This window comes from Coregonus lavaretus, assembly GCF_964263955.1.
Source record: "Coregonus lavaretus genome assembly, chromosome: 20".
In the NCBI taxonomy this organism is placed as follows: domain Eukaryota; kingdom Metazoa; phylum Chordata; class Actinopteri; order Salmoniformes; family Salmonidae; genus Coregonus; species Coregonus lavaretus.
In genome coordinates, this window is record NC_140007.1 from 2,275,291 (window position 1) to 2,302,264 (window position 26,974).

The window sequence follows — 26,974 nt, forward strand, 5'->3', positions numbered from 1 at the left end:
CAGTTGTCAGAGCAGCTTACCGATCACTGCACCTGTACACAGCCCATCTGTAATTAGCCCACCCAAATACCTCATCCCCATATTGTTATTTATTTTTCTCATTTGCACCCCAGTATCTCTATTTGCACATCATCTTCTGCACATCTATCACTCCAGTGTTAATACTAAATTGTAATGAAATTGTAAAGGGGATGTAGCTCAGTTGGTAGAGCATGGCGTTTGCAACGCCAGGGTTGTGGGTTCGATAAAATAATGCATGCGCTAACTGTAAGTCGCTCTGGATAAGAGCGTCTGCTAAATGACTAAAATGTAAATGTAATTATTTTGCACTATGGCCTATTTATTGCCTTACCTCCATAATTTACTACATTTGCACACAATGTATATAGATTTTCAATTGTGTTATTGACTGTATGTTTTTGTTTATCCCATGTGTAACTCTGTGTTGTTTTTAAATCACACTGCTTTGCTTTATCTTGGCCAGGTCGCAGTTGTAAATGAGAATTTGTTCTCAACTGGCCTACCTGGTTAAATAAAGGTGAATTAAAAAATAAAAATAGATTATTAACACCAGTGCTGTATTTTTTAAAATATAGCCTATGGTGACTATTTTTACAGAAATCTTGGACTTTGAAAATAAGTGCAATAGGAAACCAATTTGTTACATTTTGTTTATTCTGCAAATAATATCTAAAAGTTATACAAACAGGCCTAAGTATGTTGGAACTTATTTTAGTCAGTCAAGATTTGTTACAGTTTAAGAAAGATCAATGAAAACAGAAATACATACGTACAGAACAGAAGCACTTGATGCTAAAACAAGGATACACATCTCCTAATGTTTACCTCTGACCTCAAGTTTCCTTTAAAAAAAAAAAGGTCTTTACAGTTCTCATCTTGTACCCCAGTACCAAAAACCTCTTGGATAGGCCTACAGTCAGTCTCTCTCTCCTTCCTCTCTCTCTTCACACACCAGTGATCCTCACACTAGAGGATTGGCTTGGTCGATATCTGTCCAGTCAGGATTTTAACCCCCCCCCTCCTCCTCTCCTCTCCCTGTCTGCTGGAGTCCAAATCCCAACCACATCTCTACACTTTTCTCCTCCAAATCCATCCACTTCTCCCTCCAACTGCAGCAGGGCCGGCAGCAGAGAGGAGAGGAGGGCGAGAGAGAAACGAAACCCCTCCTCTGCGAATCCTGCGCTTGAGTCTCAACTGCAACTTGTCGATTGAAGGATAAAATGGCGGATTGGAGGATGTGGTGGTTTCAAGTGCCATCTTCAGCATAGCAGAGTGTTGGAGAGAAATATGGGAGTTGGGGGGGGGGGGGTTCAGGGTCAATTTCCAGTGATCCGGTTACAATCACATCTGCTGTCAGGAGCTCAAAAACAGGCACTGTGCAAAGACCACCTGCATTGTCCCTTTGGGCCACCTCTCTCTCCATCCCTCACTCCTCTTTTCCCTGCTCAGACAAAGATCCTCAGTCTGTTCCTGTGACAAAAATGAAAAAATAAATAAACCTTACATGGGTAATTACTGTATTGCAACTTTATACACTGAGTGTACAAAACATTAAGAACACCTTTCCATGACTGACTGACTAGGTGAAAGCTATTATCCCTTATTGATGTCACCTGTTAAATCCACATCAAATCAGTGTAGATGAAGGGGAGGAGACAGGTTAAAGAAGGATTTTTACGCGTTGAGACAATTGAGACATGGATTGCGTATGTGTGCCATTCAGAGGGTGAATGGGCAATAAAAATGTTGAAGTGCCTTTGAGTGGCACACCGGTTTGAGTGTGAAGAACTGCAACGATGCTGGGTTGTTCCACACTCAACAGTTTCCCGTGTGTATCAAGAATGGTCCACCACCCAAAGGACATCCAGCCAACTTGACAACTGTGGGAAGCATTGGAGTCAACATGGGCCAGCATCCCTGTGGAACGCTTTCGACACCTTGTAGTCCATGCCCCGGCGAATTGAGGCTGTTCTGAGGGCAAAAGGGGGTGCAACTCAACATTAGAAAGGTGTTCTTAATGTTTTGTAAACTCAGTGTATGTCAATGATAACCTTAGTTTAATGTGCCAAGATTCAAAATATACATATACCAAGAAAATATTGCAGACTACATATCAAATAAAAATTAGTGGGAAAACAACTACCTTTTCCAGGATTCACAGCCTTGTTTTCCGCACTCCTCTCCTCATCCCCCTCTTTCGTTCCTCCACACACCGACTGTTCCATCTTCTCCTCTTTCACCTCCCCCTCTCCTTGGACCGGCTCTGCCGCTCCTCCCTCCATGGGTGCCGTGGGTGCTGGGCTGGCTGTTACTGTTACTCCCCCCACCCCGGGTGTCTCCCCTGCTTCCACCTCCTCTGCAACCCCCCTATCCTTCCCCTGCAGCAGTAGAGGAGACTGGGTAGAGAACCAGCGTCTTACCAGCTCTTCTGTCAGCCCACTAGCCTGGGCCAGCTCCAACACCTGGAGAGGACAGACACAGTCTGTTACATATCACCATTGACAGGCATTCTGCTACTCAAAATATAGACACACAGGCAACATGAGAATATTGACAATTGCTAGTCACACTTTACATCCGGGTGCACAAATACCATGTAGTTGCATGATTGTAATTTGTGTTTTTACATGTGTAGTAACTCTACACTCAGAATCTGAAGCTTAATAGAAAGGCTGTGGTTGCAAATACGGAGCTAAGGATCCAGATCACGTTCCGCGCATGTGTTATTTTACGCACACTACGTAGCTGCTGCTCACACTCCCCCTCCCTTCAGGTTTCTGTCTTTACTCACCCTCTTCTGAACCATGAAGATGCAATAGCCTATGTCTCTGCCTCATATTTCAGAACAGCCGAAATAAAAACCCTGCAGCGATTTGAATGAACATTACCAAAAATATATACTGAACACAAATATCAATGCCACATGTAAAGTGTTGGTCCCATGTTTCATGAGGTGAAATAAAAGACCCCAGAAATTTTCCATATGCACATTTCTCTCAAATGTTGTGCACAAATGTATTTATATCCCTGTTAATGAGCATTTCATCCTTCGTCAAGAAAATCCATCCACCTGACAATTGTGGCATATCAAGAAGCTGATTAAACAGCATGATCATTACACAGATACACTTTATGCTGGGGACAATAAAAGGCCACTCTAAAATGTGCAGTTGTCACACAACACAGATGTCTCATGTTTTTAAGGAAAGTGCAATTGGCATGCTGACTGCAGCAATGTCCACCAGAGCTGTTGCCAGAGAATATAATGTTCATTTCTCTACCATAAACGCCAGCCCAGGACCTCCACATCCAGCTTCTTCACCTGCGGGATCATCTGGGGGTGGGGTGCTGAGGATTATTTCTCTCTGTAATAAAGCCTTGTGTGGGGAAATACTAATTCTGATGGAGCAAAAACAATCAGCGTTTGATGATGTAGGCTAATCTTTATACTTGCTGCCATATGGTAGACACTGGCCAGAGTTCCTGAAAAAAGAACACTACTACTTTGACTGCATGTCTACCTCCTACTTAGCCAATGCTTGCAATGATGATTAAGAAATTACATTAAATCGCTAATTAGACTGCGTGTCTAAATCTTGCTTGTGTTTGATATGCTGCATGTAACTCCCCACTTGTGTTTTGTATTGGGGCAAAAAACTGATTTAACCACACACAGGCCTTACTACAGTGTTTCCCAAACTCGGTCCTCAGAACCTCAAGGGGTGCACATTTTGGTTTTTGCCCTAGCATTACACAGCTGATTCAAATAATCAACTAATCATCAAGCTTTGATAATTTGAATCAGCCGTGTAGTGTTAGGGCAAAAACCAAAACGTGCACCCCTTGGGGTCGCGAGGACCGAGTTTGGGAAACGCTGCCCTACTAATTGCTATTTCGCTTCTCAATAATCATGCAAGTACCGCACGAGTACACTACCTAGCTGGTGGACAACATGATAGCTGCATGTAGCCTTGCACCCCTTCTGAAAAAAAAAGAACATGACATTGCGCTTGAGGCATGGAATGCATAGTTCGAACATGTCGACCATGTCCTTAGCATAGACGTTAAAAAGTATTATTTAGTGTACAACATGAAGGTTCCCCTTCATGTCAAGGAGGGGGAAGCGGCAGCGGAGCACTGAGCAGAAGCTACGTTGGCAGCAGATTGGGAAGCAGTTATGTAAAAAACAATCCTGCACATGCACAGAAATGTCCGTATCATTAGCCACGGCAAGTCGGGTTCCAAAAAATCCACAACCACAGAACCATAGAAAAACTCTTGATCTTGAGATAATGGGAGAATCGTACCTGTTCCTCCTCCAGACTTCCATGGGCCTCCAGATGGGCCTTCAGCATCTGAGTGTCTCCCCTCTGGAAGTCCTCCTCCAGGACCATGGTCTGGTAGGCCTCTAGCCACTTTAGCTGGCTGTTCTTCTGCACGTAGCGACAGTCACCGAACCAGCGCACCACCTCAGGCCTGGGAAGCCCCGTGGAAGAGATCAGCTCGTCATACTGTACCGCACTGGGCCACTGGGTCCGGGCAAACACCTGCTTCAGGAGGTGGAGCTGCTCTAATGTCTTCTTGCCCCGGATAGGGGAGGGTTTGGGTGATGGGGATGGCTTTGGGGTCAGAGATGGAATTGTGGATGGTGCAGGGGTGAGGGTTGGGGCTGGGGGAAATAGGGTAGGCATCGTAGGGCTGTTTGCCTGGCCTACCTCAGTCTCCAGTTTGCCATTGGACTCAGTCACTTTGAGCATCTTCAGGTTGATCTTAATGGGGTTCACCTTCAGCTCTGAGCCTGAACCATCCTCCTTCTGCCTCTCCTCCGCATCCTCCTCTTTCTTCACCCCGGCATCATCCTTACTCTTCCCTCCCACCTCCCGTCCCCCTGCATCCATCTCCTCCTCTTCCTCCCTCTCTAACTCCTCTTTCTTCTTCTCAGCAGCGACTCTCTTCCTGCGTTCAGCAAACCAGCCGTGGATCTCTCTGCGGGTCATCTTGGTTTCAGACCGGAGGCGGTCCACCTCCTCTCCGGAGGGGTCAGGGTCCTGGCTGAAGCTGGCCTCCAGCGCCCTCACCTGGTAGGGTAGAGAGGAGATTAGGGTAGGGTAGACGAGCGTAGGTTTCTCATGTCACAGTGAGAAATTTGATTGGCAGTAAATACACATTAAAAGGGATACTTCACCGATATTACATTTTTGTAATCTTATGGAAAACTAAGCTATGTGTAAATAAACTAAGTCATAACTAAGTCATCACAGTCGCACCACCACTCACCTGCTGAGGGTCCCTCTCTTTGTAGCGGATGGCTGTGAAGTCTGGGGAGGGGGGTCTGGGGGGCCGTCTGGACAGGGTGGTAGGGGAGGTGGGCATCTGTGAAGGAGGGGCGCTGAGGGCTGCCGACCCCTGCTGTTTTTTTGGGGGGGGTTCATTGGGAGTGGCAGTGTCCGACAGGTCCATGGGGGTACCACTGGGGGTCCCAGATCGGTTGGTTGCACTAGCCAACCCGGGTGTGGTTGGAGTGCTAGCACCACCCTGACCGCCCGTACTTGAACGCCCCCCCTTGAGGTTGCGGAAGTGGTAGCGGCGGTCACTGAACCACTTGCGGACCTCGCGCACGGTCAGGCCGGTGATGGAGATGAGGCGGTCCACCTCCTCCTGGTTGGGGAACTGGTTGTTAGTGAAGCTCTCTTTGAGCGCACACAATTGCTCCACAGACTTCTTGCTCTTGTAGAAGCTAGGGTCCAGGAAGGTGTTGGGGAGCGTTCGGGAGATTGGGGTTCCGCTGGCGTCCGTGCTTCCGCTCGGCGCCGGGGAAGAATGTTTGGTGGAGGGGGAAGAAGCCGCCTCTGTTTTGGTGGTGGTGGGGTTACTGGTGGTGTTTGTGGAGGCTGTAGGGGGAGGAGTAGCTGTGGGACCACAGGTCGGGGTGGTGATTGTTTTCTTGTTGCTCAAGCTGCTGCTGCTGTTAGTATCATTGCTGCTGTTGGGTTTGTTGTCAATGGTGCTTTTGATATCAGAGATGACGCTACTCTCACTGATAATTTTAGCAATAGTACTGCTGTGGCTTTTGCTGCCGTCATTGCGCCTACTGTCAGTGTTGATGCTTTTAACCATGCTGATAGCATTGCTGTTGCTTTTCCCATTGAGATTAGCAATAGCATGATATATTTTTCCATTGCCATTGATGGCTTTGCCATTGGTGTTGATGGCTTTGCCATTGGTATTGCTATGAATGCTGTTCCCTTGGTTGTTGCCAAGGCTAAAGTTAATAACACTAGCATGACTACTGAAACTACTACTACCACTGCTGATACTATTAGTACTCTCTCCACCATTACTACTACTGATGTTGCTTCCACTACTACTGCTCCCCACCGTCCCCACCATGCTGATCCCCTTATCCGCCACCAGGGCGGCCGCAGGCCTGGCCTGCACCATAGGCCGGGCCGCAGCCTGATGCTTGGGTGTGACCGCCAGAGCCATGGGGGCATTGCTGACCTGGATGCCATTGGCCATCATGGGCTGGGTGACGATCACCCCTCCCTGGCCCACCAGAGAGCCCTGGAGGATGTGAGGGATCCCTGTAGACCCCAGAGAGGCAGGTAGGACCGTGATGGTATGCTGGGCCTGGGTCTGGCCTCGGTGTAGTGTATGGTGCTGGGTGCTAGGTGGCGCAGTCTGTATGATGGTGTTGAACATCTTCCTCCTGGCCTCCTCAATCTCTTCTGGAGACCAGCTGATGCCCTGCTTGAGTCTCTGGGCGGTGAACCAGATTTTGATCTGCTCCTCTGGGAACTTGGTGACCACGGTGAGGTAGCAGAGCTCTGCCTTGGTGGGGTAGGGGAACTTACTGAAGGACGTCTTGAGGAAGGAGGACGAGTCCATGGAGGCGCTGTAGGTTGGGATACTGCTCAGAGGGATCATCACCTGGACCACAGAAGGTAGAAACATTATATTTTATGTAGTACCAACATCGTAATTACATAGAATTTATACTACTTCATGGAACTATTTCCTATAAAGCAGGAGAAGATTTACACACTGACAGCTCAAAAGACACTAAAACCCATGTATTTATATGGTACATGTAAATACACATGTTAGTACCATGTAATAATGTGTACCTACACTGCCTATAACGTCTTCATATAAAGTGGGACCGACACAATTTGGTCAAAGGGGGAATTGTACCTTGGGCATGTTCTTTGAGGAGGTGGAGTAGGAGGTGGTGGAGGAGAGAGCTGAGGAGACGGTGATGGGAGCTGTCTGATGGTGAAAGTTCCTGTTCTGGATCACTGACACAACCTGGTTCAGAGAAGATTTAAAAAAATATATTGTCCACAAGCATGTCTTCACAATCAGTGACATGAACTGCATTCAACTCCCTGAGGAAAGTTGTACAGTAATTAAATAAAACATTGAACCAAATAAGTTAAATAATTCTCATTTGTAGTAATTAACTTACCAATTCCCAAAACGCAGCAAAAATATATGTACTAAGTACCTGTGTGATGGCGGTCTTGAGCATGGGCAGAGCACCCGAGCCGTTCACTATCTGGATCGCTGAGGGCAGGGTGACCTTGGTGGCTGTCCCATTGTGCATTATGGTAGGGACGTGGGTAACCGTCACTGTGGGGGTCTCTTTTCTCTCTGTATCTTTGGAGGTAGAGATGAAGAGGGGTGGGGGGTCTGAGGAGGGTTCATCATGGGAGGAATGGGACACCACAATCCTCTTGGACTCGGACTTGCCCTTCAGCATCCTCATGATGGGGGTCTTGGTGATGGAGATCTCTGTGTCCCTCGCTGTCTCTGTCCCTGTGACCAGACTCTGCTCCACCACTAACCTCATGTCCCTCTTCCTCAGCTGCAGGGTGGTGCTCACCGTGCTGAGATGGACCCGGGCGTTGTGCAGGGCCAGGCCCTCGAACTTGGCTGCTGACACCCCACAGTCCACGCACTGGAAGCTGGGGTCAGCTCTGAAGTCCGGGTGGCCACTGTAGACGTGGTCCAGGAACAGGTTGAGGTCCTGGGTCTCAAAGTTACAATGCCTGCACATGTAGGTGCCGCCCCAGTCTTTGACAATGCCGCCCCCCTCAGGCCTGGAGGACTCACCTGGGGATCGCTCCAGGGGGCTCTGCCTGTTACCCCCCATTGGGTAGCCTTGGTCCCGGGCCTGGGCCTGTCTGAGGGAAGGAGGGTCTGACAGGTATGCGTCCTGTTCCAGCTCCTCACGGAGGTGCATGGTCTTATTGGGGATCATACAGGGGGTGGTGGACTTCCTCTTACTGGCCATGGTTGGAGTAGAGGGTGGGGGGGAGTGGTGGTTGTGGTAGCCGGCCGAGGAGTACGGCGGTCGGGTTGTGGTTCAGTTGGGGTCCTGATTATAGATAAGCCATAGGGAGGGGAGCATGGGGGAACATGACCATGCGTTGGGTTCTCACGTCACAGTGTGTGTGTGTATATATATATATATATATGCGTGTTCCTTTTAGGGAGCCAGAGAGGAACCTACAAATAAGATGGAGAGAAAAAGAAAAAAAAAAAGTCAAGTCATCGTCATAATTCAGGTATGATTATTAAAACTATGTGCATCTGTACATACAAGATAATGTGGAGAGAGAGAGTACACAGTGAACGCAGTGAGGACAGCATTTGTAGAAAACTGCCCAGAAGCACATTTTACACTACGCAATGAAATTCCTCCAAGTAATTTAATATCATGTGGTTTGGAGATGATGTCTTAAAATTGTGGTATAATGATCTTACAGTAAAATATAAACAAACATATTGGATGCATTCATTTTTTGTGTTTCTTGTTTGTCAATAAATACAGTCTGCTGTTTTTAAAACTCAACTCACAAGCCAAGTAACTCAAGGCTGTTTTCATAGGGCTATAGGCCAGTAGTAGGGCTGACCCCATTTAGTCGACTGCTCGATAGGCTGTTGGTCAGAGATTTCTTTAGCCGAGCAGAAGCAAAAATAATTAAAAAAATAACAAAAGTATCATGGTGTACAAGACACCTGTCTGAGTCAACTGATCCATTGTGGAGGCAGTGGGGATGGCACAGTCCATCAGTCTAAGACATGTGCTCCTGAAATTGCATATGGTTATATTAGATACACTTGTCACAGAAAATGATCACAGTGGCATGCCATTCATTTTCTAATAAAAGATGAGTACTGGGGTATTGTCCAGACAAAGATTTTTAGTGTAGCAATATTATGTTGTATGAAATTAAATCAGATGTGAAAAATAGGCTATGCAAAAATGTGGGCATCCTTGTAATTCTATTGATTTGAATACCTGTAACTACTTATCACTGATTAATTGGAACACACAATTGGTTTGGTGAGCTCATTAAGCCTTGAACTTCATAGACAAGTGCATCCAATCATGAGAAAAGGTATTTAAGGTGGCCAATTGCAAGTTGTTGTTCTCTTTGACTCTCCTCTGAAGAGTGGCAACATGGGGGCCTCAAAACAACTCTCAAATGACCTGAAAACAAAGATTGTTCAACATTATGGTTTAGGGGAAGGCTACAAAAAGCTATTGCAGAGATGTAAGCTGTCAGTGTCCACTGTGAGGAACATAGTGAGGAAATGGAAGACCACAGGCACAGTTCTTGTTAAGGCCAGAAGTGGCAGGCCAAATAAAATATCGGAGAGGCAAAGGCGAAGGATGGTGAGAACGGTCAAAAACAGCCCACAGACCACCTCCAAAGACCTACAACATCATCTTGCTGCAGATGGTGTCACTGTGCATCGTTCAACAATTCTGCGCACTTTGCACAAGGAGAAGCTGTACGGGAGAGTGATGCGGAAGAAGCCTTTTCTGCACACACGCCACAAACAGAGTCGCTTGAGGTATGCAAACGCACATTTGGACAAGCCAGCTTCATTTTGGAATAAGGTGCTGTGGACTGATGAAACAAAGATTGAGTTATTTGGTCATAACAAGGGGCGTTATGCATGGCGGCAAAAGAACACAGCGTTCCAAGAAAAACACTTGCTACCCACAGTAAAATTTGGTGGGGGTTCCATCATGCTGTGGGGCTGTGTGGCCAGTGCCGGTACTGTGAATCTTGTTAAAGTTGAGGGTCGCATGGATTCCACTCAATATCAGCAGATTATTGGGGATAATGTTGAAGAATCAGTCACAAAGTTGAAGTTACGCCGGGGCTGGATATTTCAACAAGACAACGACCCAAAACACTGCTCAAAATCTACCCGGGCATTTATGCAGAGGAACAAGTACAATGTTCTGGAATGGCCATCCCAGTCCACAGACCTGAATATCATTGAGAATCTGTGGGATGATTTGAAGCGGGCTGTCGATGCTCGGCAACCATCAAACCTAACTGAACTGGAGATGTTTTGTAAGTAGGAATGGTCCAGTTATTGACCTCACAATAAGCCAGATTCGAGTAACTTTCATGGTGGTGCTGCAAGTTGAAGTAGCAGCAGCCACACAATCAACACTCTTCATTCTAATTTGACTTTACTAACAAGAGGACTTTGTGTTGGAGTCTATTTCTTCCAAAGAAATAACATGTAGGACTACCTGTTTGACAGATTAAATTAGGCTATAGGCTGATATATCCATAGATTTGTCAATTCCTCCAACCACCATGCATTCTTTAAATAGCCAACCTCTGAGTCAGTGAAGGGCTGTTAAGTTATAGCAAAGACTCAAATTGAGGGGATATGAGAGGGTATGCCATAGGCCTACCTTTCATTAAAGAAAATGGCAAAAAGCACAGGCCTACCCCTTGTTACCCTTTGATTTTGAAGAAACTAAAACGGATCTGATTATATACTGTAAACTGATCTATAACAGCGCTTTGGTCCGCAAATGAGAAGGAGCGGGCTACAACAAACAGGTAGGCTGTTGATTAATCTGAATCATAGTGTTGTTATTTGTTAACAAGGACGGGGAGCGCAGCATATTGTAGCCTCAATTAGCTAGCGGGCTGGCTGGCTTAGCTAGCTAGCTTTGAAATCTTCTCTAGATCTATCTGATGCAGTCAAGACAGGAACTATCACTATCAGCAGCTAGATTTACAAGTTTGTCTAACTAGTGCGAGCAAGCATGGCTACTTTCTTCTCACTCACTCACACATTCACTCGCACACACTCACACTCACACCCACCCTCCGGAATCGTCTGCGTCTCTGTATTTCGACTATACGGATAAAAATCCTGATATTATGCGAATAGTGAAATTATTCAAAATGCCCATCCCTAAACGGTTCATCTTCTGTTTCTACAATAAGTATTCTATGTATGTTGCAAGCCAATAACCAGTCCCTTCAATAATGTATTCGCCAACAGCAATATCTTAACTCCTTACACTCATGAAATTGGCCTATATGGATAGGGCCAAATTAAAATGTTTCTAACAGAAGAAATATAAAAAAGCATAAGCATACGCATACCATGGTAGCATTTGAAAGAAAACCCTTTGAAGATTATGGGGAAATTATCAGACCAAAGATGAGGACACAACAGTTCACCTGACAAGACTAAATCCAAACATTACACTTGATTTTATGTGCATTTTACATTTACTGTTATTTGTCAATAACTAAATCAGAAAATACTCTGGATACTTTGAGTACCATAATAATAATAATAATAATAATAATAACATTTTTGGAGTAGGTTCAAGATAAGAAAAAAATTATTACAATGGTTTCAGTGAGAGGTCTAACTGGTGTCTCCAAGTGGCCACGCACACCTCTCCAAACTGTGTACAGTTCCTAAATAATTTCAATTAACTTTTATGACTCAAGGAAAGAGAATTCAACTATAAGGTACTTTTTTGAGCCCTCCTAGCATACCCATTGAGCAACTGAATAAAGCACACTTGTAGTTTTTTGTTTGGAACACAGCCTTGCATCCCCGCCATCACACAAATACTGTTGTTTACGCAATCCCAAATAATTCGATTATAAAACGCAATCTGGGTAAGGTGGGCATCATTTGAAAGCATATCCTATCGCCACATGGCTAGCTAAGTTATAACACTTGGTTTTACATACAAAAGGCACTTCAGACAGATTGTATTTTTGGTGCACATAGAATGGCGTGTTCTGCTGCTAATTTCCTTCAAAATACGACAATACAGCGCATTCGGAAAGTATCCAGACCCCTTCCCTTTTTCCACATTTTGTTGTTACGTACAGCCTTATTCTAAAATTTATTAAATTCATTTTTCCCTCAATCTACCTACAATACCCCATAATGACAAAGAAAAAACAGTTTTAGAAATGTTTGCACAGTTATAATTTTTTTATTTTATTTTAAATACCTTATTCACATAAGTATTCAGACCCTTTGCTATGAGACTCGAAATTGAGCTCAGGTGCATCCTGTTTCCATTGATCATCCTTGAGATGTTTCTACAACTTGGAGTCCACCTGTGGTAAATTCAATTGATTGATTGGACATGATATGGAAAGGCACACACCTGTCTATATAAGGTGCTACAGTTGAAAGTGCTTGTCAGAGCAAAAACCAAGCAGGTTGAAGGAATTGTCCGTAGAGCTCTGAAACAGGATTGTGTCGAGGCACAGATCTGGGGAAGGTTATCAAAAAATCTCTGCAGCATTGAAGGTCCCCAAGAACACAGTGGCCTCCATCATTCTTAAATGGAAGAAGTTTGGAACCACCAAGACTCTTCCTAGAGCTGGCCGCCCGGTCAAACTGAGCAATCGGGGGAGAAGGGCCTTGGTCAGGGAGGTGACCAAGAACCCAATGGTCACTCTGACAGAGCTCCAGAGTTCCTCTGTGGAGATGGGAGAACCTTCCAGAAGGACAACCATCACTGCAGCACTCCACCAATCAGGCCTTTATGGTATAGTGGCCAGACGGGAGCCACTCCTCAGTAAAAGGCACATGACAGTCCGCTTGGAGTTTGCCAAAAGGCACCTAAAGGACTCTCAGGCCATGACAAACAAAATTATCTGGTCTGATGAAAGCAAGATTGAACTCTTTGGACTGAATGCCAAGTGTCACGTCTGGAGGAAACCTGGCACCATCCCTACAGTGAAGCGTGGTGGTGGCAGCATCATGCTGTGGGGATGAACGAAGCAAAGTACAGAGAGACCCTTGATTAAAACCCGCCCCAGAGCACTCAGGACCTCAGACTGGAGCGAAGGTTCACCTTCCAACAGGACAACAACCCTAAGCACACAGCCAAGACAACGCAGGAGTGGCTTCGGGACAAGTCTCTGAATGTCCTTGAGTGGTCCAGCCAGAGCCCAGACTGGAACCCGATCGAACATCTCTGCAGAGACCTGAAAATAGCTGAGAAGCGACGCTCCCCATCCAACCTGACAGAGCTTGAGAGGATCTGCAGAGAAGAATGGGAGAAACTCCCCAAATACAGGTGTGCCAAGCTTGTAGCGTCATAACCAATAAGACTCGAGGCAGTAATCGCTGCCAAAGGTGCATAATAAAGTACTGAGTAAAGGGTCTGAATCCTTATGTAAATGTGATATTTCAGTTTACTTATTTTACTTATTTTATTTAATAGATCGATGAGGGAAAAAACAACAACTGAATCCATTTTAGAATAAGGCTGTAACAAAACAAAATGTGGAAAAAGTCAAGGGGTCTGAATAATTTCATTCTGTTCAGAACAACCCAGGGTATAAGGGTATAAGCACATTTCAACTCATGGGTGTGTGGTTTGCTTGTATGACATCAAAGCGGTATTTATTATAATCCTCAATGTCTCATCTTTCGTAACACATCAGCTCCTCTCGATTTACAGCATTTCCCTTACTCAGACAAAAACAAATGTGCAAAAGTATCCCAATTAGCGTGAGGGATGGGAGTATCTTCTTGTCGCATGCAGCACTCAAGTTTGTAACCTGAGCTCTGACGACATGTAACGCATGTTACTGTACAGCCACGGCGTTCCAATTGAGTCACTTACCAATGACAATATCTGCTATTTTCAACCCGTATACGCGATGACAGGGCCTGTGAGTGGAAAGAGCTAAGATTCCTCTGAAACTTTTTTTTTAAATGTCTCACTGTGTAGACCTACACTTAAACTTTGCTAAAAGTTTAATTGCTGAGCTGGTTGAAAATACTCTCCAGATTTCTCCCAAACAAATTTCCTCTACGCTTGTCTGGTGTATGAGTGGTTAAGAGGCTGAGCAGGCCTTTGCAACTGTGGGGGGAATGAAATTCCACCCCTCCACAAGAGAGGAACTGCCATCCGTTTGGGCAATTTCTGCCCCTCCCTCCCTCCCTCCCACTCTCCTACCATTCAGTTCTGCATCAGGGGGCACAGCTCTGCCAAGGCAGGCAGGTCACATGACCAACACAAAGGCTTATGGGTGGGCAAGCCCTGCCATCCATCATGTGGGCCTGAGGGGGAAAGTGGGGGGTGATAGAGGGAGAGGTTGGTGGGGGATGGGCAGGAGTATTCGGGCGAGAGTGGAGGAGCGAGGGAGGGGTGTTAACAGTCGTGGAGGAAGCAGTGAGGTGTTTGAGAGGAATTTTCTGCCTCGATACCACCCCCCATAAACCACCCCCTACCCAACCCCCGCTTTCGCTTTCGCTCTCCCTCTCTTCTCACTACAATCAAACAGAGTTGTTTCTCCTCTCCCTCCTCCCTGGTTGACTGTGAAGAATGGAATGTTCCTCCGTTAGCTCTTCAGCCAGTGGACACAACCTGAGAACTGGGCTGCAGTGTATGGGTCTGCTCATGTGTTTTCCTGCGTGTGCATGCAAGTGTGTACAACGAGCATTTAAAAGACAGGATCACAAAATGTGTGAGTGCGCCCCCCTCCCATTAACACGTTGGAGAACCACCGTTAAGTTAACCACTGACTGACTGACAACAGGGAGGAGACCTCTTTATCCAGATGGACTTGTGTTGAGCTGCCTTTACATTGGAGTACATCACAGGTCAGTGTGCCTGTGTGAGCACGCAGGAGTGTGTGAGTCATGATTGTGTGTGTGGTTGCCTGCATGCCTGTGAGTGAGGCTTGTTTACAGATGCAGTAGGGCTGCCATTGCCTATGTAACACACGTAGCACGCACACACACACAGCTCTATAACACCCTGGGCTTGCTTCCATACCCTCAGTGTATAGGCCAATAATAGCCCCACAAAATAGAGACCAACGCACCAAATAGTCTACGGAACGTAGCCGACCACGTACGTCATCCCAGCCAGCATTATATGGCTGCTGCTGGAATCCTGGCCCTTATCTCTGCTGCCTGCCTGTCCATGTTAGTGTGTCCATCTGTCTGTCCTGTATGTATGCATTTATGTCCCTCCCTCCCCATCTGAATAAGTTTGGCCCAGGGAGACAGGTCGGCAGCGCCACTGGTGTGTTACTGTCCCCATGGCAACCACCCCCATCCCGATCCCTCCCACCCTCCTCATTTCATTCTCACACCACACACACACACACACACACACACACACAATCCAGTTCCTGGCTCTAGTGGGCTTGTTTTCTCCCCACACTCCTGTGAGTGGTGACTGGAGAGTTGCTGCCCTGCTCCTATTTCACTAACACACTCACGTGGTGGTGTCCATGTCTCCTAGGTGTGTGTGAACTGTATTACTGTACTGTATTATATAGACTGGAATTACGCTCATCATTAAAACCACGATAAAGCAGAACAGAACATGCGATTCTGGTGCAGCACATGCGGCCTACAAAGTTACAAGTATAGGCTAGCGAATTTGATTTTAATTTTGAAATATAATAGTGCATATTTGTATAATTAGTAGGCTGACGCATACATACATAACCGTTCAAAAGTTTGGGGTCACTTAGAAATGTCCTTGTTTTCGAAAGAAAAGCAAAAAAAAAAGCCCATTAAAATAACATCAAATTGATGAGAAATACAGTGTAGACATTGCTAATGTTGTAAATGGCTATTGTAGCTGGAACCGGCTGATTTTTTATGGAATATCTACATAGGCCCATTATCAGCAACCATCAGTCCTGTGTTCCAATGGCACGTTGTGTTTGCTAATCCAAGTTTATCATTTTAAAAGGCTAATTGATCATTAGAAAACCCTTTTGCAATTATGTTTGCACAGCTGAAAACTGTTGTGCCGATTAAAGAAGCAATTAAACTGGCCTTCTTGAGACTAGTTGAGTATCTGGAGCATCAGCAATTGTGGGTTCGATTACAGGCTCAAAATGGCCACAAACAAAGAACTTTCTTCTGAAACTCGTCAGTCTATTCTTGTTCTGAGAAATGAAGGCTATTCCATGTGAGAAATTGCCAAGAAACTGAAGATCTCGTACAACGCTGCGTACTACTCCCTTCACAGAACAGTGCAAACTGGCTCTAACCAGAATAGAAAGAGGAGTGGGAGGCCCCAGTGCACAACTAAGCAAGAGGACAAATACATTAGTGTCTAGTTTGAGAAACAGGCGCCTCACAGGTCCTCAACTGTCAGCTTCATTAAATAGTACCCGCAAAACACCAGTCTCAACGTCAACAGTGAAGAGGCGACTCCGGGATGCTGACCTTCTAGGCAGAGTTGCAAAGAAAAAGCCATATCTCAGACTGGCCAATAAAAATAAATGATTAAGATAGGCAAAAGAACACAGACACTGGAAGATTGGAAAAAAGTGTTATGGACAGACAAATCAAAGTTTGAGTTGTTCGGATCACAAAGAACAACATTTGTGAGATGCAGACCAAATGAAAAGATGCTGGAGGAGTGCTTGATGCCATCTGTCAAGCATGGTGGAGGCAAGGTGATGGTCTGGGGGTGCTTTGGTGGTGGTAAAGTGGGAGATTTGTACAGGGTAAAAGGGATCTTGAAGAAGGAAGGCTATCACTCCATTTTGCAACGCCATGCCATACCCTGTGGACGGTGCTTGATTGGAGCCAATTTCAGTTGCTTTGTCATTATGGGGTATTGTGTTTAGATTGATGAGGGGAAAAAACTATTTAATCATTTTTAGAATAAGGCTGTAACGTAACAAAATGTGGAAAAATTCAAGGGGTCTGAAGACTTTCCGCATGCACTGTATATGAAAATGTTGTTGATCAGTAGGCCTAACATGCTCCCAAATGAAAGGGAAACAGATTGTTTGTCATCTTTACCCCAAAGCGTAATAAGTGAAAACAAGCTCAATATGCATACACTCCTATTGAATATGAATTTACCTGTATTGTGAGTAGGCCTCTGCCATCTTGATATACCCAGTTTATCAAGAGATTGACCATTCAAATAACTGATTACCATTATGTTATGTAGTTAAATTATTCAAAAGAAAGTCAAATTGATTGTATGGTTGTATAATTGATTTGTTATTGCTTCTGGGAAAATCTCATAAAAAATCTAATTAATTATATTTATTATCGGCATAAAATATTGGCCATTGGCCTCCTTGACCCCCAAAAATCGGCATCAGCCCTTAACCCATTACATTTTGTAATTTTCCTGAACCCCTCTGCCCACCCCCTGTAAAGTCACCCTAATCTCCCTTACTCCAACCATACTACCCCTACAGTTACCCTTTCTACACCCCTCCTAATTTCCCTCTACACCAGGTGTATTTGCTAGTAATCCCTCCATCCATTGACACCTCCTCCTCCTCGTCGTCTGGCACCACAGAACAGGCCTGCATATGTTTGTCTCTGAGGTTTCTACTCGTTCTGGCTGCATCATTTGTTTTTCACTTTTGCCAACAAAAAAATAACTAATGATGGTGTCTCTACATTTCAGCTGCTGCTGAATCCCTATCGGGCTGCGATAAAGTCAGGGAGAGAAAACGGCTGCAAAAGGTTGCGAAATCCTGTATTGCTGTGGCCACTGGCAGTTCCAGCATTAGAGCTGGGTTAGGAGGGGAGGGAGAGAAATGGCGGAGCAGCACCATGCGCTGTGCTGTCCAACCTAAAATGGCTGACATCACAGGCTGTTAACCAGCCTGGCAGGCAGCGCTCAGACTGCTATTGCTGACCCAAACCTGCTGGCTCTGGACACAAGGACACACACACTCTTCCTTTCTCCTCTTTTCAAATCCTCTTTTCCTCTAGAAAAAGTGGACTTACCCCACAAAGGCTGTCTGCAGTATCTGAACGCAAGCAAACACAGAAAATAGCCCAAGTTTAAGTCAAGAAATTTGAATGGCAAGAAAAATGCATAGTCATGTATGCACACATGACTAAGTCACTTTAAATAAAAGTGTATGCTAAAAGGCATATTATTATTATCATCAGGGAGATAAAGACCACCATGACCTCAGACAATCCTTTCAACACAAAACAGTTATGGCTAAACACTAACAACCCATTGCTAAATCACATATCAAATCACATCTGAAACATAACACTGTGAGAAGGGCTCTAAAGTGCAACCATTGTGATTGCATATAATCCTAGATATTTTGCTGTGTGACCTGATATTTTATTTTGGGAGCACCAGGGCGACCAGGAAAGAAATCACCCAGATAATTGTTGTAATGATAGGCTTTACTGTGCAGTTGCTTCCGAGTGCCCTAGAGAAAAAAGCTAGCGCAGATTCGTTCAATCCAAAGCCTACATGTAAAAATATTAAAGAATGCATCAGTGATTTGTATTTCTTGCAACTTTCCGAAAAAGTAACGGCATGGGAATGCCTGTGTCTACCACTTTGTGTAGCCAGTTACCGATGCGAACTGCAAAGGAGGCTTACCTGGCAGAATGATATATCATGATGATTTGTATCAAAATCGGGTGGTCTTTGGTTTTGCAAACTCTGCTATACCGCATGCAGTACACAAACACAGCCAGCCAAACACCGGGCTCTTGATGTGGCAAATTGAAATTAAAGAGCGACTACCTTTAAAAAGCAACAAATCCCTTTGAAAACAGCCTACGTGGCATCGATATGAGTCAGAAACAGTTATTCTGGTGTCAAAATTGACTACAAAGTGTAAATAGGATTATTTTGGTCATAAAATCCGTCTTGTTTAAAACATACTTTGGAACATCCATGCGTCACAATGGGGAAATGAAGGTTGGGTTTTGATTTGACGATGTCAATTTGCCCACTAACATGGGGTGAACAGCTGCAGTGATTGCTCTCAATCCAATAGCATAGATCAGTGGTCACCAACCGGTCGATCACGATCAACTGGTCGATCTTCAAGGCATTCCTAGCCGATCACCAAACATTTCTGTGTAAAACTCAACGATAAAGGCTTGCGCTCCATTTTTGTATTATTCGTGTTGTGCTATTGGCAGTAGGTGCACTTGATTCAGAAGCCCTGCGCACCGGGTAGGCAAAGTGTTCCCATTTTGAACCATTTGATGTCTAAAAAGACAAACTCCACCTACCCGGTGGACCGGGAGATCTTTGGCCAAATCGACCGCGCTTACTGCGCTGGCCAATTGGATAACTGAAATCACCATGCCTACAGCTTCTACAACCAAGCCACAGCTAAATTTGATACTAGCTTAAATGAGATTTCATAACTTTTAAAACCATGACCAAAGAGAGACTGTCAAAGATTACAGTAAAGAGCTGTTGTTTTTATGAGTGCGTTCATGTTTTTAAAAAATGTTTTTATTTTAGCACTTTTTATTCAACACTATTATAAAACATAATACCCGCTTCTCCCTACTCCCACTGCAATGAATGAGTAGCCAAGTGTATCGATAGCACTGCGGTTTTATTATTATTAGCTGCTCGTCGTGTCTATTTTAATATTGAGGAATATGTCACTTTCTCTGGGCGTAGGAACAACATGAATTTGTGCCTGAGGCGGATGCGGTGCAACTCGAGTTGCCATCAGGTGAAAAAAAAGAGCAAATGATTAGCAAATTATGCTCATATGTGCCTCGCAAGTGCTACACCAACTGATCCAGGGCCTAAAATTAAAACACTGGCCACCCCCCAAATGCAGGTAGAATTTGGAATTGGCAGGCAAAATGTCTATTTCACCAGCCACGTTGGTGGGTGGTCAGGGTTCCACAGTGCAAGCATTTCACTCGTATTTGCGAAAAAAAATAATTAGAAGTCAAGTATGAGCACATATGTAGCAAAATGTATTCTGCAGTAGCTTTTTTCTAAGTGTTTCTGTATTTTTTTCCTAGCTGGTAGCTAATCACACAAAACACCTACGAATCACACACACAGAATATAAACACAACATGCAACAATTTCAAAGATTTAACTGAGTTACAGTTCATAGAAGGAAAATCAGTCAACTTAAATAAATTAGGCCATAATATATGGATTTCGCATGACTGGGCAGGGGCGCATCCATAGGTGGGCCTGGGAGGGCAACCCCCCCTCAGACGATCCCGCTGGTGAAGAAGCCGGATGTAGAGGTCCTGGGCTGGCGTGGTTACAAATGGTCTGCGTTTGTGAGGCCGGTTGGATGTACTGCCAAATTCTCTAAAATGACGTTGGAGGTGGCTTAAGGTAGGAAAATGAACATTCAATTCTCTGTGAACAGCTCTGGCGGACATTCCTGCAGTCAGCATGCCAATTGTACACTCCCTCAAAACTTGAGACATCTGTGGCATTGTGTTGTGTGACAAAACTGCATATTTTAAAGTGGCCTTTTACTGTCCCCAGCACAAGGTGCACCTGTGTAAAGATCATGCTGTTTAATCAGTTTTCTGATATGCCACACCTGTCAGGTGGATGGATTATTTTAGCAAAGGAGAAATGCTCACTAACAGGGATATAAATACATTTGTGCACAACATTTGAGAAATAAGCTTTTTTGTATGGAACATTTCTGGGATCTTTTATTTCAGCTCATGAAACATGGGACCAACACTTTACATGTTGCGTTTATATTTTTGTTCCAGTGTAATATGGTCTGAGAATAACAATATTGACAGGCCAAGCATATAGCCAATATGATGTGATAATGTATTAGGCCTACTGTACAAACCTCATTCCTACAGAACTGTTTTTATTAGGTTAATTTAAAAAATGTTAAGTAGTGTTTTTAAAACAATCTGAGATGTACATTTCGGCTTGCTTTTTGACTCTGAAAGTGATCTTAACTCAGAAAAGGTTGGTGACCACTGGCATAGACAGTGAGACAGACCTGCCGAGCAGCTCAGACAGATTACATAAGACAACATGGCGCACATTTTTTTACTTGAGAAATACTGCACCAAACACCTTTGATGTAAAATTATAACTATAACATCCTCAGCAAAAACATAAAAAGTATTTACAGATTTCTTGAGTTACCTTAGATTCCTGAGGATTTTGTGGAAGTGAAATAGGCTTCAGTGACTCATGGGGGACAAACATCCTTAACCAAACAAGGAATCGGTCAAGAAACACACCTCCAAGATTGATCTCGTTTTTCTAATGAGCATCAGAAAAACATGTGCCAATCTGCACGTTCAGTGGCTCTTTAAAGGTCATGTATACCCTCCAATTAATGTTTTTCTGTTTTCAAAAGTAGTCTCCTGATGTGGTTTAAGCATTGTTGTGGACTTACAACATCCAATATTGTCACTTTTCTATAAAGAATTTAAAAAAAAAGTGTGATTTTGAGAATGAAAACCTGAAGAAGAAAAAAAACTGGGGGAAATACGAAACCTGGAAAAAAACGATTATATTTGTTGTTGTAGTTTTTGGTGTTATTATTGGGAATATATGTATTAGCTGTTAGATTTTTTTCATCTACCTGCTACAGTGGCTGGTGGACCAAAAAGTGAGTCTTTAGGCCATGTTCCAAAACCACTGAAAGGCATTTCTTTACCCCTTGTTCATTCATGCTACCTCATTAGCTAACTAGCTAACCCGGGCCTGGTTTCCAGATAGCGATTGAACTTAAAATTATTAGTGTTTTAACAATGCATCTTTCATACAATGGCTGAAATGTAACATGCGTTTCCCAAAACACCACGCAGAGAGAACGTTCGCTAAGTGTTTCTTTAAGGCATGCGTCGATACTGACAGGATCGAAAGACAAGCAGCGCTGCTCTCGGAGCAGCGTTCTCCATTTCAAATCTTAACTTAACATTAGAATTATTCCACAATACTGACAACGGATCAGCTCCTAGAGAGATGTTATCACCTATGGCTACAAATATTGGAGGCGGCTTATTCTAACTTGCCCGATAATAATGCACTAAATCAACATTTGGCACATCATTGCGCACATGTTACACATCATGAAATATATTGAGGCAAGAATGACAGACAGTAGTGTACAAAGAGATAAATAAAACTCAATTGAATGAACATTACATTTATTTTAATATCTTTGAAATACAGTGCCTTCGGAAAGTTCAGACACCTTGACTTTTTCCACTTTGTTACGTTACAGCCTTATTCTAAAATTGATTTTAAAAATCCTCAGCAATCTACACACAGTACCCCATAATGACAAAGCGAAAACAGGTTCAGAACTTTTTGCACATTTATAAAAAATAAAAAACAGAAATACCTTATTTACATAAGTATTCAGACCCTTTGCTATGAGACTCAAAATCGAGCTCAGGTGCATCCTGTTTCCATTGATCATCCTTGAGATGTTTCTACAACTTGGGAGTCCACATGTTGTAAATTCTATTGATTGGACATTATTTGGAAAGGCACATACCTGTCTATATAAGGTCCCACAGTTGACAGTGCATGTCAGAGTAGAAACCAAGCCATGAGGTCGAATGAATTGTCCGTAGAGCTCCGAGACAGGATTGTGTTGAGGCACAGATCTGGGGAAGGGTACCAAAACATTTCTGCAGCATTGAAGGTCCCCAAGAACACAGTGGCCTTCATCATTCTTAAATGGAAAAAGTTTGGAACCACCAAGACTCTTCCTAGAGCTGGCCGCCCGGCCAAACTGAGCAATCGGGGGAGAAGGCCCTTGGACAGGGAGGTGACCAAGACCCTGATGGTCACTCTCAGAGCTCTAGAGTTCCTCTGTGGAGATGGGAGAACCTTCCAGAAGGACAACCATCTCTGCAGCACTCCACCAATCAGGCCTTTATAGTAGGAGTGGCCAGATGGAAGCCACTCCTCAGTAAAAGGCACATGACAGCTCACTTGGAGTTTGCCAAAAGCCACCTAAAGACTCTCAGACCATGAGAAACAAGATTGTCTGGTCTGATGAAGTGGGCCAAAAACCAAAAGGTTGCTGGTTCGAATCCCTGAGCTGACTAGGTGAAAAATACGTTAATGTGCCCTTGAGCAAGGCACGTATCCCTGTTTGCTCTGGATAACTGTACACTTTTATAGTCCCCTGTAGCTCAGTTGGTAGAGCATGGTGCTTGCAACGCCAGGCTTGTGGGTTCATTTCCAACGGGGGGCCGGTATGAAACTGTAAGTCGCTCTGGATAAGAGCGTCTGCTAAATGACTAAAACGTAAATGAAACCAAGATTGAACTCTTTGGCCTGAATGCCAAGCGTCACGTCTGGAGGAAACCTGGGACCATCCCTACGGTGAAGCATGGTGGTGACAGCATCATGCTGTGGGGATGTTTTTCAGCAGCAGGGACTGGGAGACTAGTCAAGATTGAGGCAAAGATGAACGGAGCAAAGTACAGAGATCCTTGATGAAAACCTGCTCCAGAGCGCTCAGGACCTCAGACTGGGACGAAGCTCCACTTTCCAACAGGCCAACGACCCTAAGCACACAGCCAAGACAACGCAGGAGTGGCTTCAGGACAAGTCTCTGAATTTCCTTAAGTGGCCCAGCCAGAGCACGGACTTGAACATGATCAAACATCTCTGGAGAGACCTGAAATTAGCTGTGCAGCAACGCTCCCCATCCAACCTGACAGAGCTTGAGAGGATCTGCAGAGAAGAATGGGAGAAACTCCCCAAATACATGTGTGCCAAGCTTGTAGCGTCATACCCAAGAAGACTCAAGGCTGTAATCGCTGCCAAAGGTGCTTCAACAAAGTACTGAGTAAAGGGTATGAACACTTATGTAAATGTGATAATTTCGTTTATTTTTTATAAATTAGCAAACATCTCAAATAAACTGTTTTTGCTTTGTCATTATGGATTATTTTGTGTAGATTGGGGGGGGGGGGGGGGGGGGACAATTTAATCAATTTTAGAATCAGGCTGTAGCGTAACAAAATGTGGAAAAAGTCAAGGGGTCTATGTAGCCTACTGTATTTATATATAGTATTTTCGATTTTCATTGAATCATATTTTTATCCTTCGCTTGTTAGTAACAATTGCAAAGAAATTGGGAATGTTGTATTTGTAGACACATTCATTCTGAAGTGGTCACAGAAAGACATATCTTGATTTTGGCAAAAAAAATCACATCTTGGCACTTAGCTGTTCTACGAGTGGTCTGAGGCAGTCATTAAATAACAAGCGTTTTCAAAAGAAACTTTAGTAACGATGGTTTTGGGAAACAGCTCAGAGATTTAAAGATGCTTTTACGAAGGTTCTAACGACGATGAACTTAGCTTTAAGATGCTTTTGGGAAACAGGGTCCTGGTTACTTTACAAGTATTTCTAAACATTTGGGGGCACAGAAAGAAAGGAGATAACTTATTTAGAAGATCAATGATCATAGCAATGAATGAATGACTGATATATTGCAGGTCTTCACTCACAAACTTGACGCTCTTAAAGAGACAGTGTCAAATATTTTATGTAAAACATCTCAATAGGTAGTGCTTATACACAATGTAGAAACCTAATAGTCCACAAATTAGACATGTTTTGGTATCAAAATTGTAGCTTTTTATAATAAACATGTCGTTACAGGATGAATATGAGTTTCTAGTGCACAACGTGCTTCAAAAGTAGCTAGAATTCATTTAGGCCTAATAGAGCTCGCCAGCTTGTAGTCCTAAAACACAGAAATGAGTTACCTCGTTCAGCCATCCCTATGGGGAAAGAATAGGATTTTGGAATAAATGCCGACAGACCGTATTATCGGTGTTTATACAAAAACGCCATTCATTTTCCTCATAGGCTTTGTCCAACAAACCATGGCGGAGTTAGTGCTTACAAAAAGACGCCATTACTAGCTCTCTATATGCTATATGTCAATCAATTAAAAAAATATATACATCTTCTGATTTTATGTTGTACTCTAAACCCCCTCCACTCACTCATAAAGGACTAGTCTACCTTTTTCTTCCCAACAAAGGTATGAAAATTGGTTTAGGTCAGGGGTGATAACTGTGACATGGCTGATGAATAGATTGCTAGATTAGAGCTGGGGCACGATGGCTTGTTTATCACGTGGACATCAGACACAAATTAGCCTTTGGGGTACAGTTTTGAACTAATCTCTAGAATCCCTGCACAGAGAGCATGGCAATGTTGACATGCTGTGGGAGTAACCTAAACAACTACTGCTGCTTGCATATAGGCTATCAGTCACACAGTACGTAAATTGAGATATGAATTTAAATATGAAGAGACAATAGTGAAAATGATGATATTCTGATAACATTCTATCATTCACATAGCCTGTTTGATAAATAAACAGGCAATTTCTGTCACTGCTGGGATGAAACAAAAAGGCTATTTAGTCTTATTTTCCAATAATTTCTGATTGTTATAATTTGGAAAACGTCCATGGACAAACGATTTTATGATATTTACAATATCTTAAACTTTAACAGAATACATCCAATCTTCCTCAAAATCATGCAACAATGAGGATGCGATATGGACAGATTAAAATGAAATATTCCACATAAACCATAACGCCTACAGTGCGTCAACGTAATGCAAATGCAGGTAGTTATAACAACATTAGTCAAGTTATAAAATTGTGACTAATTAAAACAGAGAGTGATTTTAAGAGGAAACCTTGCGAGTCACATCCAGTCAACGAAACCTTCATGAAAATTCCAGAAATTATACATTGTAACAAAACTGGTGCCTGTTGTTACTCAAGTTTCATACTCCGCAGAGTGAGCGATTAATTAATAGGCGGATTACATACATCTTTGTAATATTATAACCAATTCAGAAAGGGGGAAAAGAAAAGCCCCTCAAAACTACTCGCAAACCCACTTGCTGTCGCCATTTTATGCGAGCGACATGCAGCTGACCAACACTAGCACAGGAAAGGTAACGCTCGCACAACTTTTTAAAAGGTAAATACATTCATAAAAACCTCACTCACCTTACTTGGTCCAGATGGAGTTTAGATTGTGGAAAAAGAAAACTTCAATAAACCTAACCATATGTAACAAAATAAACAATGTGGGCTTTGTTGATAAAAACTTAGGTAGGGGTGATACCCCTCTCTCTCTCTTCCTTCCTTGACTGGCGATAAACGTGATACTGGCTAGTGGCCCCAATAGCCCCCGTCGCTCATGTTTATATTATTATATAGTCTCTCACGTCCCGGAGTCTGGGATAGTGGAGAGGAAAATACAACGCACGTAGTCAGGGCAGAGACGGAAGAGGAAGCGAGACACTCCACTCGCTGTTTTTCTTTCTGGTTCAATTGAAGTCAATGAACCTAGGAGACCAAAACCCAGCTGCTATCGCATTGGTGTCTATTGGAGATTCACCCCGTTAAGCAGACATGAACTGACCATTTGTTTCCAATGGTAAACGGCCTGTGTGAACTATCTTCATTTATCCACCATCTTTGGACAGGGTAGAGACAGGCACGTGGTACAAAACGTCATTACACCAAGACCCCATGCCACGTTCAAAACAACTGGGAACATGGAACTCTGAAATCTCCGACTTCCGATTTCAATGCGTTCAAGACAACTGGGAACTCGGGGAAAAAAATAGTTATCCAACTCTGAATTCCAAGCGGCTTCCCGGGCATCTTTCTAGAACTCAGACTTCGACCTGATGATTACTGATGTCATCATTTAATCTAGTTTATTTTTTTCTGAGTTCCTAGTTGCCATGAAAGCACCATCAGATCAAGGTGAACTCACAGAGATAGAGAGATGCTGTGTTTACACAGCCACCCTCAGAACCCAAATCTGATTTTCTTTCTATACCCAATATTTTTTTCTGACTGTCCACACTCAGTTTTAT

At 43.8% G+C, this 26,974-nt stretch overlaps 1 protein-coding gene across 1 annotated transcript; it reads right to left on the bottom strand.

The window, feature by feature from the left end:
• Window positions 1-660: 660 nt before the first annotated feature.
• Window positions 661-26,487, bottom strand: LOC311148347 (zinc fingers and homeoboxes protein 3-like). Its single transcript, XM_084185286.1, has 7 exons — window positions 26,094-26,487; window positions 7,529-8,532; window positions 7,216-7,329; window positions 5,299-6,951; window positions 4,329-5,099; window positions 2,165-2,483; window positions 661-1,491 (listed from the first exon to the last, which is right to left on the bottom strand). Exons 2-7 carry the CDS (start codon window positions 8,315-8,317, stop codon window positions 1,481-1,483), a joined length of 3,657 nt encoding a protein of 1,218 aa, XP_084041412.1. The 5' UTR covers window positions 8,318-8,532; window positions 26,094-26,487; the 3' UTR covers window positions 661-1,480.
• Between the last annotated feature and the right edge of the window lie 487 nt (window positions 26,488-26,974).